The sequence below is a fragment of the Rhinatrema bivittatum genome, chromosome 3, assembly GCF_901001135.1.
Source record: "Rhinatrema bivittatum chromosome 3, aRhiBiv1.1, whole genome shotgun sequence".
NCBI classification, from domain to species: Eukaryota; Metazoa; Chordata; class Amphibia; order Gymnophiona; family Rhinatrematidae; genus Rhinatrema; species Rhinatrema bivittatum.
In genome coordinates this window covers 30,026,734-30,039,504 of record NC_042617.1, presented here as the reverse complement: position 1 = coordinate 30,039,504, position 12,771 = coordinate 30,026,734, and the positions used below count along the sequence as shown (strand labels likewise).

Here is a 12,771-nt window from a genome sequence, read left to right as displayed (position 1 = left end):
CCGCATCTCAAAAAAGATATAATTGTGATGGAGAAGGGCTACCAAAATGATAAGGGGAATGGAACAACTCCCATATGAGGAAAGGCTAAAGAGGTTAGGACTTTTCAGCTTGGAGAAGAGATGGCTGAGGGGGATATGACAGGTGTTTAAAATCATGAGAGGTCTAGAACGGGTAGATGTGAATCTGTTCTTTACTCTTTCGGATAATAGGGTAGGGGGCACTCCATGAAGTTAGCAGGGGGCACATTTAAAACTAATCGGAGAAAGTTCTTTTTTACTCAACGCACAATTAAACTCTGGAATTTGTTGCCAGAGGATGTGGTTAGTGCAGTTAGTGTAGCTGTGTTTAAAAAAGGATTGGATAAGTTCTTGGAGGAGAAGTCCATTACCTGCTATTAATTAAGTTGACGTAGAAAATAGCCACTGCTATTACTAGCAACAGTAACATGGAATAGACTTAGTTTTTGGGTACTTGCCAGGTTCTTATGGCCTGGATTGGCCACTGTTGGAAACAGGATGCTGGGCTTGATGGACTCTTGGTCTAACCCAGTATGGCATGTTCTTATGTTAAGTCTGCAGTGCAAATTAATCTTTTTCCCAAACTATAAATATATGCAGATATGTACTGTGATTATCCAGAAAAAGAAGTGTTTGTAGTCCTTGAGGAGGACTAGAGCTGTGCTCTTGTTATAGGTATAAGTCACATGAAAAGGATCAGAGTTCTGTGACACAGCCTTTCAATGGTAGTGGTGGAATCAAGAGCTATCAGAGTTCAGAAAGCATGTAACAGCACTGCAGAAATCAGGGTAAAACCAGAGATCAAGTAGACTGTGTGCTATTGCAACAGGAAAAGAAAATGGGTAGCCTAGGTGGGCCTTGCAGTCTGCCATCATATTCTATGGGTTTCTACTTTTTTAATTTATAAAATGTATTGAAAATGCAACAGACTTACAATGTAATAAGAACAAAATAGAGCTGACACAAAATAATCAGCATAAACAAACTACATACTTCATAGATGATGATGATTCTTTGTTTCTGTGAATTGGGGCACACTTTTTAAAATGTTGACCTAGGAGTTTCCTCCTGCTCCTTTTTTGTACTTGCAGTTTAATCAGAATTGGGGCTGGAATCTGGTGCCATGAGCCTTCATTCGCAAGTACCCAAGGAATTCCCCTCTATTTTATCTTCCATTTCCCTCCCACCTGAACATAACGTGTGATGATCCTAGGCCAGGGCCATGAGCCAGGGCTCCTTTCAGAATCCTGCAGTCTTGGACCTGAATCTGGCCACTAGATGTTACCCTTAAGTAATGACCATAGCTTGCTCGCACCCCTCCCCGTCCCGCTGCAGCATCCCCAGTTCCAGCTGACCTGGTGGGGGGGTGCAAGACCTTACTTGAGGATTGTATTAGGGAAAGCCTGCATGGAAGTGCGGAGCACTACCGCTGAATCCCCAGGCTGGTCCAAACCTTTTAACTTAATGCTTATAATGGAGAAGTGGAAAGAAGCAAAGTTCTATTATATTTTTTAAGGTTTCCAGAAAGTCAAAAGACAGATTAAGTTACAGTCCATGTGATTTGGTAAGAGTGCAGTTCATGTAGTAAGATAAATTAGATCTCAATAAATCATAGCAAGGATAGAAATGATTGTCTTGGTAATGGTTCACTCCATGGCCCCATTGAAATGTCAGTAAGAAAAATATTTCCTATTTCAATTATCCTGTGCCTACATAATGAACAAATGGCCAATTGATGGGCTTCTTGATTACTTCATTTCATGTTCCTTTCCTCTTTTATTTTCTCTCATTTCAGAAACTGGAGTAGGTTGGGCAGTCATGGCCAGTGATGCCACCATGCTCTTGAGGGGTCTTTGGAAGCTCAGCAGGGCGGTTCTGGAGACCCAGTCAGGGCAGCTGCAGCGTATTGGGCTGGCAGGAAAGGCTGCAGGCCTAACCAGGAAATGGCAAGTGACCGCAGAGCAGGGCTTCAGTGCAGCCATGGAGAGAATGCAGGTAAGTAGTCAGGGAGGGGTAGGCTGCTGACTGACATGAGAATCTTTTTTTTTGGATGTACACCATGGTTGGAAGGAGTAGAAGCAGTCTCCAGGTCTCCTTCAGCACATTCTGCTCTCCTTGTGCATCCTAGCAAAGCCCCCCATGCAGTCACATTACTTTCAGAGTAGTGTGTGAATTGATCTGCCTAGGAATGGGCATGTCTGTAGTACTACAAAAATACATGCAATGGGTTTTGGAAAACATGCAGTGATTTCTTCCATTTTATTCATGTGTGATGTAATGTATGTGTGTGTTTATTTAATAAGTCTTCATCTATAAAGACATACGATGCAACAAAATCCATATATCTACCAGATTAATACAGACAAGAAAAATTGCATATTCCCCAAAGCACTTCATCTCAAATCAAAATCAATTCAGTCCTATGCCAAATCTAGTAAATATTTCATATAGCATTATACTTCTCTCTTTCTCTTGAGTGTAAGTAATGTAAGATAGTGTTTTATGAATGTGAAGTATGATAGGGAAAGCTGCATACCACAATTAGATACCTGCATTGGTACCATGACTAATGTTTATGGAAAAAGTGCATTCCTATGTAGTGCTTCAGTCATAGCACTTTACTAACTTTTATTAGCAGTTTTAGTCCATATTATTTTTTTTGTCTGCCTTGGAAACAGGTGGAGACAATCATGTCGTTTTGGATGGCAGAAAAAGACCCAATGTTCCATCCAGTCTGCACAACAAGGTTTTTTTTTTTTGTTTTTTTTTGAGTAATAACTGCCACCCTATGCAGGTTATCTCATGTATCTTCTGTTAGGATAGAAACTATAGTTCTCTGAGGACAAGTGGGATGGTAGTCCTCACACATGGCGATGTCGTCAGATGCAGCCTGGCCCAGAACCCCAATCCCAGAGACTCCATGAGCCCCCCCCCCCCAGTCTCTTTTTCCACGGAGCCGTGTGGTTGTGGGAGCCATGTGTGTCACAGTATTCAGCTTTGCACTCTCCTATGTTTTTGAAATCAATTTTTCTCACAGGGCAAGCAGGATGTTAGTCCTCACATATGGGTGACATCATCAGGATGGAGCCCAATCACGGAACACTTTTGTCAAAGTTTCTAGAACTTTGACTGGTACCACTAAGCATGCCCAGCATGGAACCAACCCTGTATCCAGCAGGGGTCCCCCTTCAGTCTTTTTTTTTTTTTTCTTTTTTCGTGCAGCTCGTGCCACACGGAGTGAGGAGCTCTCCACAGTTTCCTGACAGGAACTTTTTCTTCAGGAAATAGTTTCGAATTTTGTAAAAATTTCACCCTGGCTGGGGTCCCCCTTTTATACCGTCTATACCAGTGTCCCTTCAGTAACTTTTACTAACTTTTCGGTCGGTTACCGACGGTTCCAGGTTTTAGGCCCTGAAGTCACCGACCACGCCGCGGCCTAAATTTTCGATAACTATGGTGACTGGTTTTCGTAGGTGCCCTCGGACGATGTCCATCACCGACCCTCACCAGGTTTGTGTGTTGTGCTTGGGCCCTACCCATGATGTAGATACATGTACCAACTTTGTCCAAATGACCCCCTAAGGGGCGTCGGGCTCATTTGGAAAAGATGGCTTTATTGTTTCATTCCAAACAGCTTTCTTTAGCTAAAGCTTCGAAGTCATCGACGTAGTCGCTAGCCAAGTCCCATCATCGGTTGGATACCGATGACTCTCGATCCACATAGAAGACTTCGGCTTCTACTTCTTTGGTGCCGGACACAAGTAAAGGCGACCATCAGGAAAAACATCGGCATCTGAAAACCTTGCCGTCTGATCCAGGTGCACCGGTGGCTTCGACTTCCACTTTCATCGAGCCACCGAGGAAGAAGGCCCGTGCCGAGGAGCCCCAAACCTCCTCCAGGCTGGGTACACAGAGGCGTTCCCCGCCTTCGGTGGGAGCAGTGGTTGAGACTCCATCTATACCGGTGGACATTCCGGCAGCACCTATCTAGCCTCCCTCTCCGGACCTGGTCTTAACGACGCCAGCATTCTGTGAAGATTTGAACCAGATGTTCAAGAGGCGGTGGTGCAGGCTCTCCACGGATGTCCGGTTCCATCGGCACCAATACCAAGTCCGATTCAGACATCAGATCCGATGCCACCGATGCACTGCTACTTGACAGTATCGATGCCCTCATCGGTGCTCTGCCTTCGGCACAGAGGAAAACGCTGTTTCCTCCTGGTCCATCGACGCCCATCCATCTCTCCTCAGAGGAAGAGGAATCACCGATGCCAGGCCTTTCTGGAGTGTTACCACCGAGGTGTCCACCGAGGTCACAGAGCCCTTTGGGACCGCTTATGCCGCATTGACCTCTCCCAATGCCGGTGCTACCAGTATCACCGCCGATACCCTAGGTGCCCCAAACTCCTCCAAACGGAGGAGGTCCATTTTTACCTTCTGAAGAACCGTTGGGTGCTGGGGATCAGCCCTATCACCCTTGGTCTGACGACTCTTCGGATTCCCAAGACACTGGTGAAATCCCATCTGAGCCTTCCCCTCCTGAAGAGAGAAGGAAGACTCCGCCAGAGGACCTCTCTTTTATAAATTTCATCAAAGAGATATCTGAGTCTATACCATTTACTCTCCAGACTGAAGAGGACTCCAGACACAAAATGTTAGAAGTCCTTCAGTTTGTCGATGCACCTAAGGAGGTAATGTCCATACCTGTCCATGAGGTCCTCCTTGACCTTCTTCAACGCAGCTGGGAGCATCCAGGAACAGTTCCACCGGTTAACTGTAAGACTGATGCTACGTATTTAGTCCATAAATCAAAAAAAGGGAACCTTGTTAAACTGTTTATAAATCTCACAAAGTAATTCCTTCATAAAAATGATATAAAGTGGAAAATGGGGATTTCATACGGTATATTTTTTTTGGCAGGAACCGTCCAAGTTATCCCATCCTTTTATTTTAAATCAACCAACCCTCCTTCCACCTCTTTTTTTTTTTTTTTTTTTTTTTTAATAAATTGTGTGAAATACTGTCAAATTCATACTTTGTTAAAGTGCACTTATAACGTGACAAATTATTTTTTTTAATTTAAAAAACTGCCCAAAAGACTTTTCAATACCTGTATATAGACCGCCAGAACAAAAACTTAGCTGGATTAAGATGTAATGTTTATGCCACTGCTTCATCAAACTCGACTTGCGCAAGTTTTGAAATAAATCCTTCTTCAGGAGTCGATATTTTTATAACAAATGTTGTTCCAGTTTGAATCGTCACTCCCGCAATTCATATTCAGGCAAACCAGCCTCCTCACCGGACATATAATGAGGAGAAATATGGAGGATAGACAAACTGCCATCGAATATGTCCGGTGAGGAGGCTTGTCTGCCTGAATATGAATTGCGGGAGTGATGAAGTGGAAGAAGTTTGACAATTCAAACTGGAACAACGTTTGTTATAAAAATATCAACTCTGAAGAAGGATTTATTTCGAAACTTGCGCAGCATAAACATTACATCTTAATCTAGCTAAGTTTTTGTTCTGGCGGTCTGTATACAGGTATTAAAGTCTTTTGGGCAGTTTTTTAAATTAAAAAAAATAATTTGTCACGTTATATAAGTGCACTTTAACAAAGTATGAATTTGACAGTATTTCACACAATTTATTAAAAAAAAAGAAAAAAAGAGGTGGAAGGAGGGTTGGTTGATTTAAAATAAAAGGATGGGATAATCTAGACGGTTCCTGCCAAAAAAATATATGAAACCCCCACTTTCCACTTTATATAATTTTTATGAAGGAATTGCTCTGTGAAATTTTAAACATTTTACACGAGGTTCCCTCTTTTTTTTTTTTTTTGATTTATTGAATATTTTGAACCTTCGTCGATCTGTTGATCTATTTGGTTTGTTACGTATTTAGTCCAAGCAGCATCTGGCTTCCAGAAAACTGAACTGTCCCACCATTCAGTGGTGGTCAAGTCCGCCCAGAAAAAGGTCAGAAGGCCACTGCCTCATTCATCCACGCCTCCTGGGAAGGAGCAGAAATTCCTGGATGCTTTTGGGCGTAGGGTCTTCCATGGGACCATGTTAATCTCCCGCATTGCAGCTTACCAACTCTACATCTCGCAATACAACAGGAACCTGTTCAAGCAGCTCCAGGATCTTTCTGATTCCCTTCCTGACCAGTTCCAGGACCAGCTCAATATCATTCTTAATAAAGGTCTAAATGCTGGTAAGCATGAGGTGCGCTCTGCTTATGACATCTTTGACACAGCCACCAGGGTGTCAGCAGCTGGAATAAGTGCTAGGAGGGTGGACCTGGCTTAAATCTTTGGATCTGTGTTCAGAGGTTCAGGAGAGGTTGGCAGATCTCCCCTGTACAGGAGATAACCTCTTCAGTGAGAAAATTCAGGAGACTGTAGCTCAACTTAAAGACCATATCGAGATGCTGTGGCAACTCTCGGCTGGGCACATGGAGTTCTCCACCTTTTAAACGTCCATTCAGACGGGAGGCTAAACGAACCACCTTTTAAGGCACGCAGGTACTACCCACCTCAGACTCTGTCCCACCCATCTAGATCATATCAGAAGTCTCAACCTCACCAGCCTAGGCCTCAGAAGACGCAGCCTCCTCAACAGCCTGGTCCTTCTTCTGGTTTTTGACTGCCCACTAGAGAGCAAATGTCCACCTCCACCATTACCACATCTACCAGTGGGCAGCCGTCTTGGCCACTTCATCAGCACCTGGCACACCCTCACCACAGACCAGTGGGTCCTCTCGGTGATAACTCAAGGTTACCATCTCAACTTTCTTTCAATCCCGTCAGACTCTCCACCTGATCCGACGTGGAGTTTCACCGACCATTCTTCCCTTCTGGAAGAAGAAATCACATCCCTTCCTCAAGCCAATGCCATAGAACAAGTTCCCCCTCTGCAAAGAGGAAAGGGCTTCTACAACCGATACTTCTTAACGAAAAAGTCAGGAGGTATTCAGCCTATATTAGATCTTCGTGCCCTAAACAAACATCTTCAAAAGGAAAAGTTCAGAATGGTAGCTTTGGGCTCTCTACTCCCGCTGATCCAACAGGGAGATTGGCTTTGCTCTCTAAATCTAAAAGACGCGTACATGCACATAGCAATTACCCCGTCTCACCGGAAATACCTCCAGTCCCTCGTCAGAAACAAGCACTTCTAGTACCGAGTGCTTCCGTTCGGCCTGGCATCGTCCCCTCGTGTCTTCACAAAAAGCCTGGCAGTAGTAGTCGTATACTTAAGGCGACTGGGCGTTCACGTCTATCCTTATCTAGACGACTGGTTACTGAGGGCTCAGTATGCAGAGGTGGTTCTTCAATCCCTCCATCTCACCTTGCGTCTTCTGCTGTCCTTGGGATTTCTAGTAAATTATCAAAAATCCAATCTGACTCCGTCCCAATCCCTCTCCTTCATTGGAGCGGATCTCGACACTATCCCAAGCAAAGGCTTTTCTTCCCAGGGAACGAGCTCATACACTTGCAGTGCTTGCACACACTGTACAGTCTCACCGAACCATGACTGCCCGTCGTGTTCTCGTCCATGTTACACCGATGGCTCGATTTGCCATGTGAATGACACAGTGGACATTAAAATTCCAGTAGTCTCAGGCTCACCATCTAATGTCCAACATTGTCCTTGTTACCAGGCAGCTTCGCCTCTCACTGGCTTGGTGGGTCCAAGAGTCCAACCTGCTCAGAGAACTATCAAGCTCCAGAACCTCAGATAATTCTGACTACAGATGCTTCCACTCTAGGTTGGGGAGCACATGTCAACAACCTGAAGACTCAGGGAACCTGGTCTGCAGCAGAAGCACAACATCAGATACATTTTTTGGAGCTCAGGGTGATCAGATATGCCCTTCTAGCTTTCAAAGATTGCTTATCCAACAAGGCAATCCTAATCCAAATGGACAATCAAGTAGCGATGTGGTATATCAACAAGTAGGGTGGAACCGGCTCCTACCTACTGTGTCAGGAGGTAGCGCAAATCTAGGCTCTAGCTCTATTTCATTCCATGCTACTGAGATCAACTTACCTGTCGGGCGTGGACAATGTACTAGCTGACAAACTAAGTCGCAAATTTCAACCCCACGAGTGGTCCCTGAACCCTGCGGTGGCGGAACGCATATTCCCGAAGTGGGGGATATCCAATGATAGATCTCTTTGCTTCAATCCACAATCAGAAAGTGGACAACTTCTGCTCCCTACGTCGCAGTCCCAGGACTCCACCGAGGGATGCTTTCGCCCTCTCTTGGGCATCAGGTCTCCTGTATGCCTATCCCCTGCTTCCACTCATAAGCAAGACTCTCGTGAAGCTACGTCAAGACAAGGGTCTCATGATTCTCATAGCCCCATACTGGCCGCAACAGGTGTGGTTTCCCATCCTTTGCGACCTCTCCATCCACCTGCAAATTCGCCTGGGCGCAGATCCGTCACTGATCTCTCAGAATGCCGGGCACTTGCGACATCCAAACCTCCAGGCTCTGACGCTGACAGCTTGGATGTTGAAAGGCTAATTTTACAGTCTCTCAACCTCTCAGACTCTGTATCCCAGGTGTTCTGCAAGCGGATCACCATTACCATGAAAGGATAAGCAGCCTTGAAGGATGGCTCATGCTAAAAAGATTGAGACTATCCTTTAAGCAAGAATTTGAAGCAGTGTCATTTACCTTGCAGATCGCTTCTTGTTCCTTGCTGGCTTGCTCTTGTTTGCTTCCTCTCCCAGGAGGTTGATGACTCCAGGGTAAACTCCAGGGCAGTTGTGGAACCAGCTGCTGCCTTCTTGGTGGAGGTGGGCTGTGATTTGGTCTGCACTTCAGCCAGAGGGCTGGCTCTGATAGTAGTGGCCAGGCATCATTTATGGTTGAGAAATTGGTCAGCTGATGTGACCTCCAAATTGCCCTGTAACGCCTCGCTTTTGTTTGGTTGCGAGTTTGAGAAAATGGCCAGTAAGTGGGGTGAATCTCTGGTTCCTCGTTTACTGGAGGATAAGAAGCAGGTGCAGCACTCCCTTCACATGAGAGGTCGTGCTAGAGGATCCAAGCATTTTCGACCCTGTAGAAGAGTCACCTTCAGAGGATTTGACCCTTTGGTGGGTCTCAATCCTTTTGTCCCCGACAACCCAGAAGAGGTGTAGGCTCGGGTAGTGGAACCTCCTGAGCCTCCCAATGAAGGTTTGCTGACCCCCACCCCTGGGAACAGGAAATAGGGGGATGCGCCTCTTTTATCAGAGGTGGGTCCTGGAGGTGATACAAGAGGAATATGTTTTGGTGTTTAGCAGTGTTCCTCGGCACGTGTTCATGGTGTCTCCCTCTCACTCACCACAAAAAAACAAATAGGCCGTGGAAACTGCATTGGCAAAGCTTCTCAGTAAGAGGGCTGTGGTCCCAGTGCCCACATCTCAAGAAAATACATGAAGATTTTTCATTATTTCGTTGTGCTTTAAGAAGGAGAGCTCTTTTTGTCCTATCCTGGGCCTCAGAGGTGCCGGTCGTCTGTGCGTGAAGCATTTTCGCATGAAGACATTGTACTCTGTGATAATAGCCGTGCAATCAGGGGAATTTCTTACCTCTCTGGATCTGTCTGAAGCGTATTTCCACATTTCCCTCTGACTAGAGCAGGGGTCAGGAACCTTTTTGGCTGAGAGAGCCATAAACGCCACATATTTTAAAATGTAATTCCATGAGAGCCATACAATATGTTTAAAATTAAATACAAGTAAATGTGTGCATTTTATGTAAGATCACACTTTTAAAGTACAATAAGTCTCTGAAAATATTACACCAGGCCTTAAGACACCAATACATCTCCTATTAGGAAAACTGACCAAGTCAGGCTGCTATAGAGTCCTACACAGAAACTACACGCCAGCAGAAAACCTTACCTGAATCACGTGCTGTCCCTCACCTAACATAGAATAAAGAGACCAAAACGCATAACAAAAAGCATGCAGAAAAAACTGAATTGGAAACTGCAACAAGCCAGAGTCTCTGTATGCAGTGTAACAAAGGAAAAAAGAAACATCACCCATCCTTATAAAACAAATCAAGAAATATAAAATCATCAGCAGTAAAACTGTACTAACAAAAAGAACATATTTCGAAACAGCTGATGAGTGGAATATCCAATAATTAAAAACTTATATAAAACATTTCCAGATACCAACAAAATATTTCAAAATAGCAGACACAAAGACCCAGTAATGAAAAATAATAAGGATACAAAAATTTTTTTGCTCTGCATACCTGGGAACATTTGATATCCAGGTGTCCTGAGATTGTTCTGAATTAGCAGGAGGTGGGGTGCTTGGAACTTTCTCCTCTCTGTCACATACCAGTGCTCTCTCTCACTCTGGCTCTCAATGACACACCTATACACACATGCTCTCAGTACTCACATATACACATGTTTCTCACTTATATAGGCTCTTAATTACACATTTACACACATGCTGTCTATCTTTTCATGCTTACACACACACACACACAGGCTTTCAATCACATAAATACATGCTGTCTTTTTCTCTCACACACAGACTCTCATTCACATGCTTACAAACATGTCCTCTCTTTTTCTCATTTACACACAGGCTTTCAATCACATACTCACATGCTCCCTCACCTAAATCAGCTCTCAATCACACACAGACACACATGGTCTCTCTCTTACTTATACACACAGGCTCTTAATCATACATACACATGATTTATCTCACACACAAAGGATCTCAATCATACACACATACTCTTTCACACAAACAGGTTTTCAATCACAAACTTACACATACAGGTTCCCAATGGTAAACTTACATTCATGCTCTCTCTCTCTCACAGGCAGGCTCTCAATCACAGACATACTCTCTTTCACATGTACAGGCTCTCAATCATTCACATACATGCAATCTCTCACTCACACACACACACAGACACAGGCCCCCCCAGCTCTCAATCATTCACATACATGCAATCTCTCACACACACACACACACACACACACACACACAGGCCTGGCCCCGGCCCCCGTGGCCCGGAAGAGGAAGTGGAGAGTATCTGGTGCGTGCGCGGCAAGAAGAGGCCACGCTAGTGCGCTCGGCATCGGCCCGAAGAAAAGAAGACTGCAGCGCGGCTCGGAGGAAAATGAAGAGCTTCAACCGCGGCCGATGGGACTCCGCCTCCGCGAGGGCTGAAAATGAAGAGGTTAGCGTTGGGAGGAGGCTGCTGCTGCCGCGAGTTCCCGGGGTGGGGGTGAGAGAGAGTACAGCTTGCTCGCTCATTCACTCTCTCTCTCCCCCACCCCCACCCCGGGAACTCGCGGCAGCAGCAGCCTCCTCTCAACGCTAACCTCTTCATTTTCAGCCCTCGCGGAGGCGGAGTCCCATCGGCCGCGGTTGAAGCTCTTCATTTTCCTCCGAGCCGCGCTGCAGTCTTCTTTTCTTCGGGCCGATGCCGAGCGCACTAGCGTGGCCTCTTCTTGCCGCGCACGCACCCGATACTCTCCACTTCCTCTTCCGGGCCGGGGGCGGGAAGAAGAGAGCATGCCGGTGCCGCTGACTCCAGCTGTCCTGCGCGTTCCACCTGGGCTGACAGCATTTTAAGCCCGGGCGGAGGAGGACTGGGGAGCAGCTGGGTCAACGGGAAAGTGTGGCAACACTTGTCTGCGAGCCAGATGCAGCCCTCAAAAGAGCCATATCTGGCTCGCGAGCCATGGGTTCCCGACCCCTGGACTTAGAGCATCAATGCTTCCTGCAGTTCACAGTTCTGGGATGCCACTCTGTTTCGGGCGCTGCCCTTGGTCTGGCCACCACTCAAGAACCTGTTCCAAGGTAATGGTGGTACTTGCGGCAGAGGTGAGAGAGGATGGACTCCTAGTACACCCGTATTTGGATGACTGGCTGATTTATGCCAAGTTTCTGGAAGAGAGCTGCCTGGTGATTCGCAAGGTGATTTCCTTGTTGCAGGAGCTCAGTTGGGTGGTGAACCTAGCCAAGAACAGTCTTCAACCTATTCAGTTGCTGGAATACCTGGGAGTTCAGTTTGACACACAGCAGGCCAAGGTGTTGCAACTGGAAGCTCAATTCAGAAGTTGCTAGCTCAACTCTGTTGTTGAACACTCTGTGCCTGACTGTATGGTTTTTACCTGCAGGTGCTTTGGCAGGTGGTGCTGTATGAGAGGACACACATGCGTCCTCTTCGATGTTCCCTGCTATCTCTGTGGAATCCACAGTTTTAAGACTATTCGATTTGGCTCCATTTGCTGATGGAGTTCTTCTCCCATCTGCAGTGGTGGCTGCAGGTGGATCATCTTCGGAAGGGAGTTTCGCTATCCTATCAGGACTGGCTAGTTCTGACAACAGATATGAGTCTCCTTGGTTGGGGAGCTCACTGTCAGGAGCTGACAGTGCTGGAGTGCAGAGAATCTCTCTGGAACATCAATCGCCTGGAGGTCAGGGCGGTCCAGTTGGCATGTTTATAGTTCAGCAATAGACTGTAGGGTTGTTCGGTCCGCATAATGTCAGACAGTGCAAGAACTGTGGCTTAAATCAATTGGCAGGAAGTAGATCATCTTATGGAATGGGCAGAGGTGCATCTCCAGATCTCAACCTTGCACATCGCAGGCTAAAATAACCTGAGAGCAGAGTTTCTCAGCAGGGAGAGTCTAGACACAGGAGAGTAGACATTGTCAGACGAGGAGTTTCAGTTGATTTGGGATCAATTAAGTCTCTCATTCCTGGACCA

At 45.9% G+C, this 12,771-nt stretch overlaps 1 protein-coding gene across 4 annotated transcripts in view; it reads left to right on the top strand.

The window, feature by feature from the left end:
* The window catches only part of COQ8A (coenzyme Q8A), a 351,468-nt gene that overhangs the window by 61,623 nt on the left and 277,074 nt on the right, over positions 1-12,771 (top strand). For all 4 annotated transcript variants that reach the window (XM_029593040.1, XM_029593043.1, XM_029593041.1 and 1 more), the window contains one exon: positions 1,814-2,013. In XM_029593040.1, coding sequence (XP_029448900.1) covers positions 1,837-2,013 — 177 coding nt within the window. In that variant the 5' untranslated portion in view covers positions 1,814-1,836. The remainder of the gene's footprint in view (positions 1-1,813; positions 2,014-12,771) is intronic.